Source organism: Bubalus kerabau, chromosome 5 (assembly GCF_029407905.1).
Source record: "Bubalus kerabau isolate K-KA32 ecotype Philippines breed swamp buffalo chromosome 5, PCC_UOA_SB_1v2, whole genome shotgun sequence".
Taxonomy (NCBI): domain Eukaryota; kingdom Metazoa; phylum Chordata; class Mammalia; order Artiodactyla; family Bovidae; genus Bubalus; species Bubalus kerabau.
The window spans coordinates 80,174,251-80,195,136 of NC_073628.1; the positions used below are offsets into that span (position 1 = coordinate 80,174,251).

A 20,886-nucleotide genomic window follows, 5' to 3' on the forward strand; every position below is an offset into this window, starting at 1 on the left:
TGCCATTGCTACTAAGGAATTCTTCCTCGGCTTAGGAGGCTCGGCCAGCCATGCTCTTTGTCTCTAGAGGAGACCGCAGCTCACGAGGAAAGACTGTGGAGGAACATCTTTAAAAGGGCTGAGGAACGAAGTGTTTTAAGGGGGCTGCGACAACGCGGCAGCCTCCACTACCGAGGCGGCGGACAACGCCGAGCCTCGGTAGTTGTCATGGCTGCCATGGGCACGTGACCGCGGCTCGCGCAGGCTTGGTTCTGTCGCTCTGGTTCGGTAGTCCCGGCTTGCCGACTCCCTCCCTTTCTCGTTTGAGGAGTCGGACATTGCCTTTCTTCCCTCAGGAGGACTGCTGTACAGACTCCGAGGAATCTGGTAAGTATGTTATGAGGCTGAACCTGTCGTCTCCCCACAGTGCCGAGCAATAGGGTCAAGCCTTTTTACACCGGTTCCATAGACTCCCGGATAAGTGGTCTACAAAAGTTTCCTCCTAGTGCCTCCAAACAAATGAAAGAAAATCCACGTTAGACCCACGAATCAGTGGTAGTAGCAAGCTAGGTTCGCTGAATCCCCTTGCCCGCGTCTCCACTAGCAGTCGGGGTGTCTCATAAGCTATACGTAGGGGTTTGTTTAGGCACCTCTGTCCGCCTCTCCCAGTTGGATAGTATCGGCTTTCCACAAAAATGTCTGTTCAGGAGGGGCTCGCTAGGATATGCGCCTGCGCAAGGTCACGGCGTTCAACTGGACTGGGCACCGGAGGAAGAGGCTGGATGGTAAACAGGAAGTGGACCTTCGGAGCTCTGGTGGCGGTAGGTGACTCGGGGACCCAGGGTCTCCAGAGTGGGGGACCGTTGTCAATAATCAGACTTTTCTTGTGGCAGCCGGTTTAGGCGGCAGGCTCGATCCGACTGTTGTGCTGCGTGGCTTTAAAGACACCCTTCCTTGCATCTGCAGGTGGGTGTGTCGTCTTTCTACCCCACCCTTCGAATTCTTGAAAACCGGAGTGCGAGTCTCTCCCCGGACAGATCGGCCAGGGGCAAAAGACACAGTATTTACCCTCTTCGTTCCTAAAGTAAAAGTGTACGGAACTTAAAACATTTTCAGCCACTAAGTGGGAGGGCGAGCTAAAATAGTATTTGTGGAAAATTTAAACTCACAATCAGAGTATTGTGTGCCACAATTTCTAGGAGGCTTGGTTTATATGTACAGAGATGCTGTATTAGTTTACATACGTTGTAAGGAGGTTTAAATGGATGATGTTTAGAAGGTTATATATTTTTGAAGCCCTTGTTAATTGGGTTAAGTCATAAGTGAACTTACTCAATTTTTCACTGGGTACACAATGCACTTTCTCTTCCTTAAATATCTGGTGCTCTCCAAAGGCGGTTTTGACATGAATAACTAAATATAGTAAGGGAGATGCATAAAGTAGGTATTTTTTACACTGAGCAGCCCACGCTTTTTTCCCAATAAGAAAAGTTAATGGACAACATTGTATAATGCTTTCAAATTAACTAAATCTTATCGAATTTCGACTTCTGGAATCTAACTGCCATAGTTAAGTCTTCAGCTTTGCCTTCCTGTATTATCTTCACTATTCACACAAAAACTTTTAAGCAAGTGGGACACACTTTTTTTTTTACCGGAAAGGTGTGAAACTTAATTTTTTTTAAGTTGGAATTTCATTTAGGTAGTTTTTTTAAAATGTCTTGGTTTTTAAGAATCGATATATTTTTTAAATTTATTGATGTATAGTTGATTTACAATGTTGTGTTAATTTCTTCTGTACAGCAAAGTGACTCAGTTATACAAACACATATTCTTTTTCATTATAGTTTATCACAGGATATTGAACATAGTTTCCTGTGCTATGCAACAGAATCTTGGTGTTTATCCATCCTGTATACTAGTTTAGGCTTCCCTGGTGTCTCAGTGGTAAAGAATCCTCCTGCCAGTGCAGGAGACGCAGAAGACGTGGTTTTGATCCATGGGTCCAGAAGATCCTCTCAGAGGAAATGGCACCCCACTCCAGTGTTCTTGCCTGCAAAATCCCATGGACAGAGGAGCCTGGTGGGCTACAGTCCATAGGGTCACAGAGTTGGACACAGCTGAGCAACTGAGCACACACACATGCGTGCATTGATTCTTGTTAGCTATTCTGTCAAAAGTATATTTATTATAGAACATATGCTATAAATAGTCAGTTGGCCTCAGCAGTATCACATGGGAAATATAGTTAATTTAAGACTTCTTTCAAGTATCGTTGGCAGTCTAAATAGGGGTTACCATTTGAACTTGTTTTGGAATTACATTTTCCTGGTCCTATGCCTGTTACATTTTCAGCTGTCCAACCAAAGTCCAGTGCTCTGCTACTCAAAAGTGTAGACTGGGAACCAGCAGCATCAACTTCTGAGGTCTACCACAGATTGTTGAATCAGAACCTGCATTTTTAACAAGAACTCTCACCCCTTGGCCCAGGGTGATTTCTATACACAGTAAAGTTTAATCATTACTGCTCCAACGCGTTTAACATTGCAGTTACTGTGAGCATATTTCCAAATACTTTTTTTTTAATAGGCCTTACCTAAATAAACATAGGCTGCTATAAATAGACAATTGAAACAAGATTGACTGTGGCAGTGAGGTATTTTATATACATACGTCTGTTTTATATATTTTTATTTGAAAGTATATATCCTATGGTAATTTAAAATTCTTACTTAAAAATATTTTAGTACTATTTACATTGCTTATTAAATGTTTTAGTTTTTATACATTTCTTTTTTGTCAATAGGAAACATCTGGAGAAAATGACACACTGGTTTCATAGGAACCCATTAAAAGCCACAGCTCCTGTCTCTTTTAACTACTATGGTGTAGTCACTGGCCCTGCTGCTTCAAAAATTTGCAGGTAAGTGTTAGCCAATCTCCACAAATACTGATTGAGCCACTCTTAGATACAGGGTCCTTTTATAGGGCCGTGAACAGTGCAGAAGTATGTAACACACCGTCCCTAACCTTAGACTCCTTGTTGTTTAGTCCTGAAGTCCTGTCTTACAACTTATAAATGACATGTGGAGAGTTAAGTCATAGATTATTTAAGCTGGGTCCTAAGTTTTAGATCAGTAAGTGAGTCCTGAAGAGGCTAAAGCAATTACAATTAAAGAGTTAAGACGTATGTTACAACAGTACAAGAGACTCCACAAAGTCATATTTGGATATTGTTAATTAACCAGATACTACATTAATTGAGTTCTGAGCTGGGAGAGATTTCCCTTTGACCTGAAATAGCCTTCAGGTTGTTCAGTAGGAGAGAGGACTTGAACTGGGATTTAAATGAATTGTATGCCTTAGATCGGGGTTGCCAGACTGTGTCCTTTAGATTGGCCCACAGCTTGTTTTTATAAATAAAATTTTATTAATTAGAACATAGCTGCCACCCACCACCGCCCCCCCCCACCCTCCCCATTACAGATTGTCTTTGGGTGCCTTCCCTCTCTACAATAAGGTTGAATATTCCCAAGTGAGACTTTATGGCCCACAAGATCTAGAGTATTTATCTTCAGGCCATTTACAGAAAGAGTTTACTGATCCCTGACTTAGACAGTAAGAAGGGAGAGGAGAAAGTCATTTCTGTTAGGAAAACCTTTGTTCTAGGGAGTGTGAATAGAGCAGTTTCACTGAGAGATAGATACAAGAGATACAGAGAGATATAAGAGATAGATAACAAAAGAGATAGGTATAAGAGAGATTTTGAAGGAGGTGTCAACTAGCCAGATTGACTGATTTGCTCTGAAAAGAATTCAGTCTATGAGATTCAGAACCTAGATGATCAAGACATTGGTGGTACCATTAAAGGAAAATTAAAAGAATCACTGCTTTTGGTGGAAAGAAGTGATCAGAGCAGAAGATAGGAAAACCGATGTATTGATCTAGATCAGGAGTTAGCAAGCTTTTTCTGTAAAGGGTTAAATACTGTATACATTTGTATATATTTTAGGCTTTGAGAGCTATACACAGTCACAATTGAATTATTCTTCTTTATTTTACAAAAATAAGCTGTGGGGCATATAAAAACAAGTTACAAGTTGTAGTTTGCCAACCCCTAATCTTAGATTCCTAGACTGTTGTTGTTGTTCAGTTGCTAAGTTGTGTCCTACTCTTTGTGACCCCATGGACTCTAGCAGGCCAGGCTCCTTTGTCCTCCAGTATCTCGTGGAGTTTGCTCAGATTCATGTCCATTGAGTCGGTAATGCTATCTAACCATCTCATCCTCTACTGCCCTTTTCTCCTTTTGCCCTCAATCTTTCCCAGCATCAAGGTCTTTTCCAGTGAGTGAGCTCTTCCCATCAGGTGGCCCAAATGTTGGAGTTTCAGCTTCAGCATCAGTCCTTCCAATGAATATTCAGGGTTGATTTCCTTTAGGATTAACTGGTTTGATCTCCTTGAGCTCAAGGGACTCTCACGAGTCTCCTCCAGCACCACAGCGCAAAAGCATCAGTTCTTTGGTTCTCAGCCTTCTTTATGGTCCAACTCTCATATCCGTACGTGACTACTGAAAAAACCATAGCTTTGTCTATATGGACCTGCTAGACATTGGTCCCAGCTTAACTGTTTCATCTGTGGCATTGGGCAGGTCTCTTAACTCCTTTGGGTCTAATTACTCATCTATAAAGTTAATAACCTAAATTAGATACTTCTAAGGTACACTTTTCTCAAATTCTGTCATTTTAAGATGAATTTAACTTTACGCAAGTTGGTTTTCAGGTAATAACTGAATGCCTACTTGGAAATAGCTGGCAAAGTATTTGAGCCTAAGAATAGGCCTTAAGGATTCAAATTGTTTTCATAGTCCAGAATGACTCCCTCCAAGCCTTTGGAGGGAGTGTCAGATTCATAAGGTAGCCCATCCCATTTTTGGTCAGCTGCATATAGTTATTGGTATATACTTTCTTGAATCAGCCTCCTAGGAGTTAGTACCAATGCATAAACACTCCATCTGGACCATACAGGATTAAGTTTGTGCTCTTTTCTAAATATTACTGCTATGTTACAGTTCTTCTGAATCTTAAAAGTATTTGAAATGTTAGTATTATTTCACTCAACAAAAAATTTTGAGTATGTGCTTTATCCCAGGCACTTATACTAAGTTCTGGATATACAGTCCCTCCTCTTGCTGCTTACAGTTTAGTCTTTCTTTAGTTATCCACACACAATTGTTTTCAGTCCTTCTCTATGTAATATGATTTCTGGATCCCTCACTAAGCAAGTTGCCTTCTGAAATTAGAGAAGTGAAACAGATGTAGATCTAGGATTAGATGTAAAGTCGTCCTCGTAGATGAGACCTCAGAAGAATGAAGAGCAGGGAGCCAAAAACTGAACATTGTTGGAGGTGGGAATACAAAGGGGACATGGAAGAAAATAGAGGAGTAACTTGTAGAGATAAGAGAAGAATTTGGAAATTTTAGTGTTATTGGAATCAAGGGAGAAAAGAATTTTGGAAAGAAACAATAAGTGTCTGCCACAGTTATTGCTGCAGAGAATCAAAGGAGCCAGGAGATGAGGGAGCATTTTTAAAATAATTAGTGGCCTCATTTTTTTTGCATATTTATGTGTGTTGTATTATAGAATGCAATTTTAAAATATGATTTTGTACTTAAATATATTTTGACATAATGTCAAACTTTGAAATTTTAAGAGGATATTAAAGTTATACACAAAAGTTAAATTTTAATTTTTCAAAAAACTTTTATTGTGAACTGGTCAGATTAATGTACTCACTCTTAATTCCTTCCTCCCATCTTAAATGCTTGTGTTAGTTTGATTATTTTAAATTAAAACTTGGTGTGCATTTTCATGATTTACCCCTTTAATTGGACTGAACTTATTTTAGTATAATTTCTAAAACAATCATTACTAGAAATTTCACTTATCTCCATTGTTAGTCCTAATTAAATTCATTCCTGTGTACTTAGAAAGGTCTTAGAGGAGGGTTGTGTACCTGGGTTTAAGCTTTTACAATTGAAACTTTTCAGCCATATTTACATAGATGCATTGTAATATAGCTTACTTTACTATCTGTTTCTGTCTCATATAAGTGACCTGAGATCATCTAGAGCACGACTGCTTGAATTGTTCACTGATTTGAGCTGTAATCCAGAAATGATGAAAAATGCAGCAGATTCGTATTTTTCACTTTTACAAGGTTAGTTTATTCAAACGAACTAAAGTTTTTAAAAAATCAGCTATGGAGAAATCCAAATTTAAGTAGTCTTCTAGGCTATATCCTTTGGTATGCTTGAGTTTCAGAAATGTGAAAATGTAAAGGTGGTATGTGGTCTTTCTAACATTTTGAAAATTAAATGTGTGTATATTTCATATTATGTTCCCTTAGGAGAAGGGGAGAGGGGTTGGGGGTTTCATTCAGGTACCTGAAAAAGTCATCTGAATAATGTTCTAAAGAGAACACTTGATATTTCTTGTAAAATTTAAAATGTTGTCTTCCTTTTTATAGGTTTCATTAATTCATTGGATGAATCTACCCAAGAAAGCAAGTTACGATACATTCAAAATTTCAAGTGGACTGATACATTACAGGGACAGGTTCCAAGGTGAGCAGCACCAAAGGTACTAAATTGAAACCATTTTTGTAACTATTTAGATAGTTAACTCATAGCTTTGGTATTAAAGAAACAAAATATAAATCTGGTCAGCATTTTCCTTTCTCAGGAAATTAATGAAAAAATGTTGACCTAAACTTCTAATACAGTCTATTAAGTAAAAGCAAAATTTGAAAAAAAAGCAAAATTTGTTTGTCCTGGACCAAATCTGTTTTGGAGATAATCAATGTTAAATGTTAACTAGAATTGAGAAACCTTGCTTTTTTTTTTTTTTAACACCAAAAATATTTTGTATTGGGGCATAGCCGATGAACAGTGTTAACAGCAGTAACGATGGTAGTGATGGTTGCAGGTGAACAGCAGGGTGATCGGCCACATACACACATGTACCCGTTCTCCCCCAAGCCCCCTCCTCCAGAGTTCCACGTGCTGTATATTAGCTCTTTGTTGGTTATCCATTTTAACAGCCTTGACTTTTAATAATACACAAAGAATGGTTTGAGAATTTGAAATCCGAATTCCCATAATTGGCCTTTGCCTCCATTCAAGCAGAGCTGAGTTTTGGTTTCTCCACTCCTTTTCTTTTCTGATGGAGAGTTCAGAAGTCTTCGGTCACTCTCCTTTTTTCTTTCTCCCTCGTTCCACCCCAGCTCCGTACTTTTTTGACTCACAGTATTGTGTTTATTTTTCTGTAATTTCAGTGTTTCTGCTCTTTTTAAAAACTTCCGCTCAAAACTTTTATCAGTCACCTGAGACTAGTTAGATTGTAACAGGAAGCTGATTATAATCATGCTGAATTTTTAACTGCCTTTTTTAAAAAAACACCATTGGGTTCTGGGTTTTTTTCCCCCAAAATTTTTGTTTTGTATTGGGGAATAGCCATTAACAATGTTGTGATAGTTTCAGGTGAACAGCAAAGGGACTCAGCCATACGTATACATGTATCCATTCTTTCCCCAAACTCACCATTGGGTTCTTTAAATGGTCATATATCTGTGTCTCAATTTGCTTTAGAGTTACCTTTTATAAAATCAGAAAGGAAGAAAATTGGGATTGCTGAACAGCCAGGGCAGGCATTACAGTGGAAGGAGTGTGGAATTTGGATTCATACACATGGAGATGCAACCTCAGAACTTCTGTTATGTGAATATTTGCTTCCTCAGCTATATATTGGGGTTACAGGTATAGGGCTTCTGTGAGCAAAATAGGAAATCTTACGTTAAGGGACTAATGTAATGTCAGACATTGAATAGACATTCAGTAAATGTTAGTTTCCTTTGGTCCTTTGGAATATTGTATGTGGAATTCATAAACTGGGTAGGAAGTTAGGGACCATGAATCCCTTTCAAATTTTAATATTCTGGGATACCAAGGTTTTCTGAGTAAGTTCTCATTTTCTATTCTCTTTGTGTACTCCTTTGTACTTCATCTACACTTGAAGGAATATTTATCTTAAAAACTTTTTTCTTTAAAAGAATCAAAGTTCTATCATTAAATTACAAAACTTTGGCAGATTCTAAAGTGTTCCCATTTTTTTAACATTTCTCAGCATAGTTTTATGAGACAGGAATTAATTATATGATAAAGGTCTTAAGTTATAATGTTGACTATTCAGTACATCTGAGATTTTTAAGTTATTTTATCCTTGATTGCTGCTTATTTAATGGAAAGTGTGCTGTGAGTGTATCTGTTCTGAAAAATATCTTTATCAAGTATACATACTCTTAACTACTACCTAGATGTGGTACAGTAGAGATAGAGTGTTCGGGAGCAAGGCAGATTGAAAGAAGGGGTGGGCAAGAGAGAGCTCTTCATGAGGCTTTTATATAAATTAACAAAACTATCCTATTACTAAAGGTAAAGTTATACATTTGGTATGCCTCCTAGGTCACCATTGCTGGAATTACTAGATGTAGTTACAAGACATAATTCATTGGAAAGCTCTCAGTGCTGAAAAATATAAGCTCTTAAACTATGCATTAAATTTGTTTTGGCATGAGAAACTATTTTAAGAGTTCATAACTGTCATATTTTGATGTTATATTAAACAGGATCACTTTTAAGTCATTTTTGAATTATATGTTTTGTAATGAATCTTTTTTTTTAATCTAAAAAGTTTCCATGTCTCTGTTCATTTTAAGATGGAGACAACAATTAAACAAAACATACATAGCAGAGTCACAATTCTAGTTTCTTCCCTTTGGATAATTTTTCTGTATCTTTAGTATTATGTGTGTATATAAGGGTATTACTTCTGGTTATATAAGGGTATTCTGGTTTTTTAATTAATCATTTGAGACAAATGCAGTAATACATGAAGAATTTTCAGGATCTTAACAGTAGTGAATAAAAATATTATCTTTTTTGTTTCATAAGCTTTTTACCATCTTTGTGTTGTATTTAGTGATAAAATCTGAAGGAAACAAGATGTAAATTATCTTTAAGACCTTTTTTTTTAATAATGTACTGATTGACTTAGCATTCAGAATCTTCTGCAGGTTCACATCTTGACTTTTCGTTCTCTTGTTCCTCGACTTCTCTTTATAAATTGGCAACTTCAATCAAGCTAGTTAGGTCACTGCCATCAGAAAAATCTTTATCCTTTCTTGTGCTATAACAGTGTCATTCCTTCATCTGGGATGTCTTTCTGCTTCCCTTCTAGCCGTCTTTCAAGTCACAGTTCAGATTCTGTTTATAACAGTAAGCCTTCAGTCATTCTAGCCTATGATCTTTCCTCTGAAATCTGTTTTCTTAAAATATGGTAGTTGCTCCAGAAGCAACAGGATACTTGTTAAAAATGCAGATTCTGCACACTTCTAGACTTTTTTTGTGAGATAAGTTCCATAAATCTGTGTTTTTAAAGCTATTCAGTATACAGTAACCTTTGGGAACTATTGTTCTCATGTTTAATGTTACGGAGTACATACTGTACCTTCATGTTTAGTCATTTCTTGAATTTTTATTTTTAATAGAGGATAACTGCTTTACAGTGTTGTCTTGCTTTCTGCTGTACAACACTGTGAATCCCCCATAAGTATACATATACCCCTTCCCTCTTGAGCTTCTCTCTCACCACCACCCCCATAGTCATTTATTGCTAATTATATGTGCGCTTGTGTCTTATCTCCCCACCGATATTAAATACAAGGACTCTCTTCATTTTTTCAGTGGGTATTTAGCTCTATGGTTTTGGGTAAGATTTATTGCAGGCTTGATATAGAGATGTCTCAATCATGGATAGTACTTAATGATCATGTTTATAATTCTAGTGCCCAGCAGGATGCTGTTTTTGAATTAATTTCCATGGGATTTAATGTTGCTTTATGGTATACCAAATATGCTTCAAGACTGGCTGGAAAAGAAAAGTAAGTTAAAAGGAGAGGGTTATATGCATATGTACTATTTTTCAAATATTTCAGGCCTACTGATTAAAGTACCACTTCTGATAAATGTAAGGTTGCCTCATAATGCCTTGGTATTTTTAAGTACCAGAATCACAGAGCCCGCTGTTAAAAGCAAAAAGAGTTTTAATAATCGTGTCATGGGGATGGTCTTTCTAACTAAAACCTCAAACTATGAAAAGAAAATGTTGACTATTTGACTACATAAAAGTACCATAAACAAAGTTTAAAAACAAATGACAGATTGGGCCTAAGAAATTGTAGTGCATCTGACAAATTGTTTTAATAATCTGTGCTGTTACAGATCAACAGGGAAAAGACCAACAAATCAATTGAAAATAAGCAAAGGACATAAACAGGCAATTCACCAAAAAAGACAAAGGCTTATAAGTATGTGAAAGATGTTTTGAAGGATTAAGGGATTGTGAAATAAAATGAGATAGAGTTTTTACAATAGTACAGGTGAATGTTAGCAATAGGAAACTGGCAACTACCAACTGTGGTACAGCTGAACGTGGGAATAATAATACACAGCCATTTAAAAAGGGGGTTGAATGTATGTGCTGATGTAAAACAGTGTCAAGTAATTTAGGTGATTAAAACAAGAGAGTGAATACTGTGTATGTATGTGTTTTTCAAGTATGTGCATGCTTTACATGTATATTGACTTATGCTTGTTTATGTATGAAAAGTATCTGGAAGGAAAAGCAAGAAGCCTTTGTCCAGACCCCTAGACAGGAGCTCTTTTTCACTTGTCATCTCTTCTTTTTGGATATTTTTCATGTGCATTTGTTAGTTTTCTAAGTGTTAAGTCAGATTTTTTACAAGGAAGAAAACATAGTGAAAAACACAAATGATTGACTTTTGCAGTTTTATGAGAATATATTAGTTGTTGGTTTTAATACCAGAAGCAGAATTCATCCTGTAGCTAACGTCACCTCTCTCTTTCAGCATAACAGAGGATGAAGCAAAAGAAGTCCATCGAAGCTTAAAAATTGCAGCTGGGATTTTTAAACATTTAAAGGTAACAGAATAATAGAATATATTAATACTTTAATTGTTGAAATAATTTTTATTGCCTTCTTGGGGTGAAGGAATTATTTAATCATGTAAAAAGAGCTAGTGTGTGTTCTGTTTTCCTTACGTTAAGTACCTTGTTGACGAGTGCAGCCAATTAACAGAATATCGTCTCCACTTCAGAGAATCATCCGTGACTTTTACAATTAGATGACGCAGGTGGTACTTCACTGCTTGTTTTTCTGTCTCTTCTGAAAAGATCAGATCAGATCAGTCGATCAGTCGGGTCCGACTCTTTGGGACCCCATGAATCACAGCACGCCAGGCCTCCCTGTCCATCACCAACTCCCGGAGTCCACTCAGACTCAGTCCATCGAGTCAGTGATGCAATCCAGCCATCTCATCCTCTGTCGTCCCCTTCTCCTCCTGCCCCCAATCCCTCCCAGCATCAGAGTCTTTTCCAATGAGTCACCTCTTCGCATGAGGTGGCCAAAGTACTGGAGTTTCAGCTTTTGCATCATTCCTTCCAAAGAAATCGCAGGGCTGATCTCCTTCAGAATGGACTGGTTGGATCTCCTTGCAGTCCAAGGGACTCTCAAGAGTCTTCTTCAACACCACAGTTCAAAAGCATCAATTCTTCGGCACTCAGCCTTCTTCACAGTCCAGCTCTCACATCCATACATGACCACAGGAAAAACCATAGCCTTGACTAGCCAGACCTTTGTTGGCAAAGTAATGTCTCTGCTTTTGAATATGCTATCTAGGTTGGTCATAACTTTCCTTCCAAGGAGTAAGCGTCTTTTAATTTCATGGCTGCAGTCACTATCTGTAGTGATTTTGGAGCCCAGAAAAATAAAGTCTGACACTGTTTCCACTGTTTCCCCATTTATTTCCCATGAAGTGGTGGTTCCGGATGCCATGATCTTCGTTTTCTGAATGTTGAGCTTTAAGCCAACTTTTTCACTCTCCACTTTCACTTTCATCAAGAGGCTTTTGAGTTCCTCTTCACTTTCTGCCATAAGGGTGATGTCATCTGCATATCTGAGGTTATTGATATTTCTCCCGGCAATCTTGATTCCAGCTTGTGAAGCAAAACACAAAAACTGATAGTTCTCAGCATTTCTCCTTGCTGTCTGCCTCACTTGGCAGGAGTATTCATGATTCTGCAAAATGGAATTTTCTGAGTATATTCTCTGTATTAGAATGAAAATGCTAGCAGGTCAGTCAGTACACACTAATTATATTAAATTTCCTGGAGATGTGATGGGAATAAGGGAAAAGACTAAAATGTTTTCCAACCAGAATTACCCCCACTTCATTCTAATTAAACCAATATTTACTGAAGCCTCCTGGAAGCCAGTGTTGCACTTTCTCCTGACCAGAGAGTTTTATGGTGATGGAAAGAGCTGTGATCCCGAGTCTGCTACAGAATTGAGCTTCTTTGTATCTCCTAGTAGTAGTGTGAATGAACAGTTCTGGCTCTCATGCAAAAGGGAACTAGGTTACCATGTCAGTGAAACATTTTCTAAATTGAGAATATGACTTGCATATCTAAGCAATGTATCATGACCCAGATTTTGCTCTTGAGTTTCTTGACAAAAGTTTATTAAAAAACTTTAAAAGATTTAGTGTACGGGAACTTTTATTCTCTGTAAGCTTCATATTGCTCCTTCATACACAATTTTTATTTGTACCCTAAATTTCTGATAAATCCCCAAATCAGGTGTCTCATAACTTCCATTTTCTTTATCTCTAACAACTGAGTTAAAATGTGGCTTCTTTGTTGATTTCTGGTTTTTTTTTCCTCTCTCAGGAAAGTCAAATCCCAAAGCTCATTACACCTGCAGAAAAGGGGCGGGATTTAGAGGCACGACTCATAGAGGCTTACATCATCCAGTGTCAGGCTGAAGCTCAAGAAGGTATCCTAAATATTATAAGATTTTTGTTGTTGTTGAAGAATTAGCATTTCACTCTTCTTTTTTAAAAATCAGTTAGCTGGAATTAAGTTCCAGAATTTGGGAAATTTATAGTGAGGAATGACTTTTAGCATTTGCCTCCAATTTTTCGTTAGCAGGAAAGGACTTACAGTTTAATGACTTCGAGGATTCTGATTTCATGCATTTCTGGCAGCATAAAATTAAGTCTGTAACTCATCTTTGCCTCACCAACTTTTTTTTCTCTTCCACTGTTTGGCTTACCTTGAAATCTTTACTTTTGAATGGCAGGAAATAAAGAGTTATATGAAAACAATGAGACTTCATAGGCTTTTGTTGTTCTTTATTTCAAACTGTAGTGCCCTGAAAGTCTTTGTTTCCTCTTACATCATGCGATTTTGTAGTAGTGGTTTTCTGTGAATAGTAAGTAGCTAGTGATTATGTAAGGAAATGATACCAGCACCAACAAACTCAGTGTTTGGTTTGTTTACATTTGTTTTTTTTTCTTTTTTTTAATTTTTTTTAATTTTATTTTATTTTTAAACTTTACATAATTGTATTAGTTTTGCCAAATATCAAAATGAATCCGCCACAGGTATACATGTGTTCCCCATCCTGAACCCTCCTCCCTCCTCCCTCCCCATACCATCCCTCTGGGTCGTCCCAGTGCACCAGCCCCAAGCATCCAGTATCGTGCATCGAACCTGGACTGGCAACTCGTTTCATACATGATATTTTACATGTTTCAATGCCATTCTCCCAAATCTTCCCACCCTCTCCCTCTCCCACAGAGTCCATAAGACTGTTCTATACATCAGTGTCTCTTTTGCTGTCTCGTACACAGGGTTATTGTTCTGTAGCTTACTTTTCATGTTAAAACTTTTAACAAAAAACTTAAATGGATTAAAATCTCGATAGATGGGAGACTGTCTTTTCCTTTTATAATTGAACTTAAAGTGAATGCAAGGGAACTTAATCATACGATACACTTCATTGTATTTTGGTTATAGTAACAATTGCTCGAGCAATTGAGCTGAAACACGCTCCTGGACTAATTGCTGCTCTGGCATATGAAACAGCCAATTTCTATCAGAAAGCTGGTAAGTTTACAGTTCTGTTTTTTAGTCTTTAGGTTTTCACAGTAAGCTGTTGGCTTAGTAGGCAACAAGCAAAACCAAAGGATTTTCAGATTGTTTCATCATTTGCAAAGCTGGAATAATACCTACATTATTTTATTACTCTTATTTAAAAGAAAATAAAAGAATTACAAATGTTCACAGTTGATAGGCTCCATAATTTCTAGTGAAAAGGACAGTGCTGTCCTTTTTAACCAGTTATGTCTAATAGTTAAACAATTGTTTTTCTTTTGAAGTGTTTTTGATCTTTATAACAACTTTATATAACTGTTCCTATTTAGATAAGAAACTGAAATCCAGAGAATCAGCATAACTAATTTGTAATTTAACAGCTTGCAGGTGTGAGGCTGGGACTAGTGCTCAGGTCTTCTCAATCTGGTTTTCTTTTCAGTCACTTATTTAGGAAACATGCATATGTTTCTGTTTATGGGATGGTTACACTTTTAGTTGCTGAGTGTACCGATTCGCAACCTAGGGAAGAAGAAAAACATGTAACCACATTATTATAACATGAAAAAGGTGTTGTCACAGGGGTGAAATAAAAACCTAAAGGATCCGGATATGCTAGAGAAAGCTTTCTAAAGGAAGTTGGTGGTTTAGTCTCATTTTGAAATAGAAATAGAAATTCTAGGTTTGCTTGGATGCTTTAGCTTATGGAAAGAGTAGAAAATTCTGTAGTACCTACAGAGATAAGAAAGAACTTAGTGCATTCTGGAACCTTTAGACAGATGCTCTTAGCTGAAACAGAATGAGTGGTAGGAGCAAAGGGTAAGAAAGTATGCATGTGTGAGATTACAAATTGATTCGTAAGCCTATGTAAGAAGTTTGGCCTTTGTTCAGTAGCTGTTTGGGACTCCTTAAAAGATAAAACTGATAAACTCCTTAAAAGAAGTAAAAGTGACTTGATTGGGTTTGAATTTAAGAGCCCTTTCATTGCAAGCTGAAAAATGGGCCTGCTAGTGAAGTAGTAGTAAGGCTGATCATAATCACTTCTTCCTAAGTACTATGGAAGAAATAATGAAAGCTTTGACAAAGACAGCAAAGTAGGCCATGGAGAGGAAGAAATAGATTTGAGAGGTGTTGGGAAGGAGATATGATCATGCGTATTTTATACAAGATGCAGCAGTGGGGTGGTGAATAAGGGTTAGGAGAGTATCCTTGTTTCTGACTTAGATGTCTAGAGTACTCTTTGCATTGTTATTTACATAAAATATTTAAAAGAGATACTCTAATAGTATTCGTATTTCTCTTGAAGTTCTCAGTCATTTCTATTTTATCATTATCTCCAACTTAAATTACATGAATCATCAAATCAAAGAGGTGCCCTGGTATTTAACCTGTCTTATTGTGTAGTTAAAATATAGTTATGGGAAAATGAATCACTGTAAATAAAGTTTTTAAAAGGTAAATGCTTGAGTTTTAGGTGTGAATGGCATTCTGCTTTTAGCATCTGAACACATGAACTAAAAGTCTTCTAGTGAATCAGGGTGAAATTATATTTTGCTTTTTAAAATGTAACTTTAGATCATGCTTTATCCAGTTTGGAGCCTGCATACTCTGCTAAATGGAGAAAATATCTTCACTTGAAAATGTGTTTCTACACAGCTTATGTAAGTATTTTTCACCCAAAACAATGTGAGTTACTGTCTCTTCAGCCCCTTGAGTGCCAATTCTGTCATTTCTCCAGGCTCTTCGTTAGCATTTTACAAATAATGGACAGCTCTCAGTAAATGTTCCCTGACGGTCAGTGCAGCCATTGTGGAGTAAAGTGGGTGGAAGGAGATGATGTAGAGCTGGGTTACAGCAATGGAATTGCTATTTGATTCAAACCCACTTAAGCTGCAACCTTCTGCAAACTTCATAAGAATTCTCTATAATTTTGTCCTGTTCATTGGGAAAGATATTTACTAATTCTAATCTTAAGACTTAACCATGCAGTATATCAACCTGGGTTGGTGAAGAATCATTAATAAAATTTATTATAGCTTATAATCTGCTTTTAGACACACTGTGTAACACCATGTGCAATCCCAGATTTGATGTAGATGTTTGAAGAGTAAATAGCCTACTCTAGGCTGGCAACTTTTTCTTGAAACCTGGTTAGTCCTTAATCTCAAAGTCCTCCTTCCCTCTACCCTCTGCATTAACTTAGTAATTTCCCTCCTTTATTCACTCTGCCCTGTTTGTTTGTTTGTTTGTTTGTTTTATACCAACAGAGATGGGGGTTAGCTTATTCAAGGAAAGAAGTGTAAGGGATTGCATTGATTCTTCCAACAATGCACAAAAGCATTTCTTTATCTGATGCATATAGAAAACAGTGAGAGTGGAAAGCATCATTTGAGAAGAGAATGAATAAAAATTTGTGTGTGTGTGTTTTTTTTTTAATCAGGCTTATTGTTATCATGGTCAGACTTTGTTGGCTAGTGATAAATGTGGTGAAGCAATCAGATCACTCCAAGAAGCAGAAAAATGTAAGTATCCCACCAGAATATTAACTCCCCTTTTAAAAACTAATGTTTTATCAGAAAGAGGAATAGGCAGTTAAAAGAGATTTTGGCTGAGATCATGAAAGGGAATGAGATTAAGAGAAGTATTGAAGAAAAGAAAGAAGTGCTTCAAAAACCTCAGACTTCTAGAACATACCTGCCTACCGCTTAACGTTATTGTTGGTACTGCTCTTACACTAGGTAAAGAGCATCTCTGATGAATAGCATTTTTAGTATAAACAATAATTGATTATAAGCAAATAACTTTATATCCTTTCACATTCAGTTTATGCAAAGGCAGAAGCATTATGCAAAGAATATGGAGAAACCAAAGGACCTGGACCAACAGTCAAACCTTCGGGACACTTGTTCTTTAGGAAACTTGGAAATCTTGTGAAGAACACTCTAGAAAAATGTCAGCGAGAAAATGGATTTATGTGAGTACAACTCAATATATGATTTTAGTAATATGATAATGGTATAGTGTATATAGTCAACCCTCTGTAGTCTGTGGGTTCCACATCTGTGAGTCCACCGACCACTGATAGGAAATATTCAGGGGAAAACAATTCTAGAGAGTCCTCAAAAGCAAAACTGCAATTTGCTGCAGGCCAGCCACTATTTACGTAGTATTTACCTGAGTTTGATCCCTGGGTTGGGAAGATCCCCTGGAGAAAAGAAAGGGTACCCACTCCAGTATTCTGGCCTAGAGAATTCCAGATAGTCCATGGGGTCGCAAAGAGTCGGACATGACTGACTTTCACTTTACGTTGTGGGCTTCCATCTATGGGGTCGCACAGAGTCGGACACGACTGAAGTGACTTAGCAGCAGCAGCCGTATTTGCATATAACCTACACATCCTCCTGTAAACTTCAAATCATCTCTAGGTTAGAGATGCAAATACTACTTCATTGCATATAAGGAACCTGAGCATCTGTGGATTTCAGTGATGAGGATCTGGGAACCAATCCACCAAAGATACCAAGGGACAACTATATTTATAATGTTTAAATAGTAATATTGTTTTAATAATACCACAGTTTGTTACCTCTATTCCTATATGTTTCATATCAAGTTGCATTTAAGTTGAGCATGAATTTTCCATTTAAATTGTTGATAGAATTCACTTATGTTGGACCTAACTTTATTTTGCTTCTGATAATGACCCATAAAAACAGATTTTAAAACACACATGAATTATTAACTTCAGCCCACTTCTACTGTCCTAACTTTCTCTTACCTTTGTTTCTCTGCCATCCCTTCTCCATCTGTTACGCACATATTAATACATATCTTCTGTTGACATATTCATCTCCTTCTAGTTTTGGTCATGTATAAAGAAGGGAAATCAGTTTTCTATCAGTCCTGTCTAGTTCTGTCAAGCAGTTTTCCATTATTAAATCAGTGCTGTTCAAGCTGTAGATGAGCACCTGTGTAAGCTGGTAGAATTAATTTTGTCCCTGCTTTTGTCTCTTGCATTCTTCCGTTTATATTCTAGTTGTGGTCATGCTGTGCTCTTTCACTTCTTTGAACATGCCCAGTTTAACTTTTCATCACCCCAGAAGGCATCCCTGACCCCCCAAAAAAAGACCCCCCTCTTTTGTGTTTTCACAGCGCTCTACATCCCTCATAGCTTCAGTTACATTGCTCTGTAGTTGACAGGGTTTCTTGACTTTGTCACCTACTCATCTGTAAGCTATGTGAGACAAGAAATTCTTTTCTATGTTAATCTATGTTTAATTGTCATTTTCTTGCATAGGCTCTTGGATACAGATAGACACTCAAATAGTTAAAAAAGGAATGAATGAATTGCTGTTTATATTTTTTTTGCAGTTACTTTCAAAAAGTTCCAACAGAAGCCCCACAACTGGAACTCAAAGCAAATTATGGTCTCGTAGAACCTGTACCTTTCGAATTTCCTCCTCCAAGTGCACACTGGACACCAGAAACATTGGCTGCTTTTGATCTCACCAAAAGACCCAAGGATGACAGTGTAAGAGATGGATTGTTTCCATTCATTCACAACATTTTAAGAGAATTCAGACTTCACAGTCTGATGTTGTTCTCTAAATAGATAGGTTTGTCTAAATGTTACGTTAGCTAATTACAGTGCTTTGTGTAAAGTCTATTGTAGAACTCTCTCAGAGATAAAGCTCTAGGCCTCAGTTGTCTTCTGATTTCTTACCTAGTTGACTGATATGTTTTAACACACTATCTTGCCATTTTACAGTTTGTCAGAGCCTCTTTTAGGAGCATGGGAAGACAGGTCTTAAAAGGATGCCTCATCCAATGTTTATAGTGCTATCGCAGTGTGGTTTTGATTCAGCATAGTGCATGCTGTTTGAAGGTTTGACCTAATTTCAACATTCTGTGAAATCATCCAGGGGCAAAATAAGATTTCTTTTATTCATTTGTATCTTAAGTATATCTTAGTGTGCTAAATAAAATGGTAGATTAAGTGGAAATTTTGAGGTTTGGCTACCAAAAGACAAGAGGTCTGTGAAGAAAAGGGATGGGAATTACTTTGCAGACATAGCCCCTTCCTTGAAATTTTTTTTTTTAATTTTTTAAGAATTGTAGTACTGTTTTTGACCGCACTGGGTCTCCGTTGGGGCCCACAGACTTCTCTGGTTGTGGGACACAGGGCCAGTGCTTGCAGCCTGTGGGCTTAGTTGCCCTGAGGCCTGTGGAATCTCAGTTCCTTGACCAGGGATTGAACCTATGTCCCCCTGCGTTGGAATGCAGATTCTTAACCACTGAAGCGCCAGGGGAAGTTCCTGGTTTTGTTTTTTATATATAATTTTCTACCCATACTAAAACCATTATTCCTAAAAAAAGCAATTTTTGCATCCTGTTCAGCCTTTTAAAATAGTCCTAAGAGGTAGCCTGTTAGTGTCACAAGTAATCTTTGAACTTAAGGGTTCCACATTCATAGATTGATCACTCAATTTCCCCCTCCTCAGGAAGACTTAAGAATACCATTAGCTTGATTTTTGCCTACCTATCCAGGTTTTCATCTTCAGTGAAAATGTTGCTTTCCTATTTTGTCTTTAGTTGAATTGGTTGGTATGTAGCTTCTGCCACAGCTTTGGTGGTCTCAGTAATACATTTTAATATATCCCCTTTATATTGTGTGAAATAGAATAGACCTAGTGTTTGTTTTCCAGATCTTAGTTTATGTACTTACACTGTATTTTTCTTTCTTCCTAGGCTAAACCCAAACCAGAAGAAGTGGTGAAACCTGTGAAAGAACCAGATATCAAACCTCAAAAGGACACTGGGTGCTACATCTCCTAAAATACATTGATCCAGTGTGCACTTTGAATTTGTCTACCAGTAGATAGGATAAACCATGGAACTTCATGTATCTTGCAATGATTTCTCTAAAGCCTATAGATTAATTTAGTACATTCAGAGGAAATCTTCCTTCAGTTTATTCTTGATTTCTAACACAGTAGAGATGTTTTCTGCTTTGTTTCCAAACTCCTTTTGAATCAGGACAACTTGTGGACAGTTTTTATTGCACCTCTAAAGGGTGTATTTGGGGATTGGGTTTTTTCTCCAAACATCTGGGTAGTAGTCAGTTTCAGGTTAAACACTATAGGCCAGAATCATGTGGTTTCAGGTGTGTTTTTCTATCTTCACAAAGAAAAATTTATTTTCCTTCCTCTTATTTGATACCAGAAGAATGACAAGAATCAGTTTTTAACAGATAGTTTTTTCCCCCTCTCCATTATGTCAGCTGGTAGCACAGACTTGTTACATTCCGTGTCAGTTGTCTTTTCTGGTGGGGAAAAAAAATTACTTTCAGTTAAGGATCAAAAAATCTTCATACCAAATCACTTACACATGTTGGATTACTCAGTAGGTTTATAGGTATATTAAGACCATCCAAAAACTTTACTCCTCTGCTGGTAGCCCTGCACTTCATTTCAGCCTCAATAAACAAACCTACAATATTTTTTACAGCAGTTTTTGTAATGGATTTTTTTTTACTTAGGGGACAGAACTTTGTAACAGCTCTTAGTGTTTCTATGTGAGAGGATAGTGAAATGTTTTTGTAGAAGTCATATATTGCATGATGAAAAGAAGGAACTTGAAACCTAAACAAGATAGGTTGTCCTGAATTATACTTGGTAAATCTCTACTTCTTTGTTGCAGAAGATAGAGTAATGCCTTTGTTACCTGATTTCAGTGTAAGTGGTTTTTCTATAGTTTTCTAATAACACTTACCCGTATCAGAATTGTAATGCTTTAGGTCAAAGGCCATAGCAAAAACTTAGCCAACAGATATGGTATA

General features: G+C 37.2%; 1 protein-coding gene across 8 annotated transcripts; it reads left to right on the top strand.

Moving 5' to 3' along the window:
• Positions 1–4: 4 nt before the first annotated feature.
• Positions 5–20,557, top strand: BROX (BRO1 domain and CAAX motif containing). 8 transcript variants are annotated; one of them, XM_055581946.1, is made up of 15 exons: positions 6–366; positions 687–800; positions 2,335–2,470; positions 2,786–2,902; positions 6,090–6,196; positions 6,506–6,602; positions 9,881–9,976; positions 10,964–11,036; positions 12,843–12,948; positions 13,974–14,063; positions 15,624–15,709; positions 16,489–16,570; positions 16,872–17,022; positions 18,420–18,579; positions 19,797–20,557. In XM_055581946.1, the coding sequence occupies exons 4-15, from the start codon at positions 2,802–2,804 to the stop codon at positions 19,881–19,883; spliced, it is 1,236 nt and encodes a 411-aa protein (XP_055437921.1). In that variant the 5' UTR covers positions 6–366; positions 687–800; positions 2,335–2,470; positions 2,786–2,801; the 3' UTR covers positions 19,884–20,557. The 8 variants fall into 8 exon arrangements, with proteins under 8 accessions (XP_055437928.1, XP_055437921.1, XP_055437922.1 ...); XM_055581947.1 differs by lacking the exon at positions 2,335–2,470; XM_055581949.1 differs by lacking the exon at positions 687–800.
• Positions 20,558–20,886: the final 329 nt, after the last annotated feature.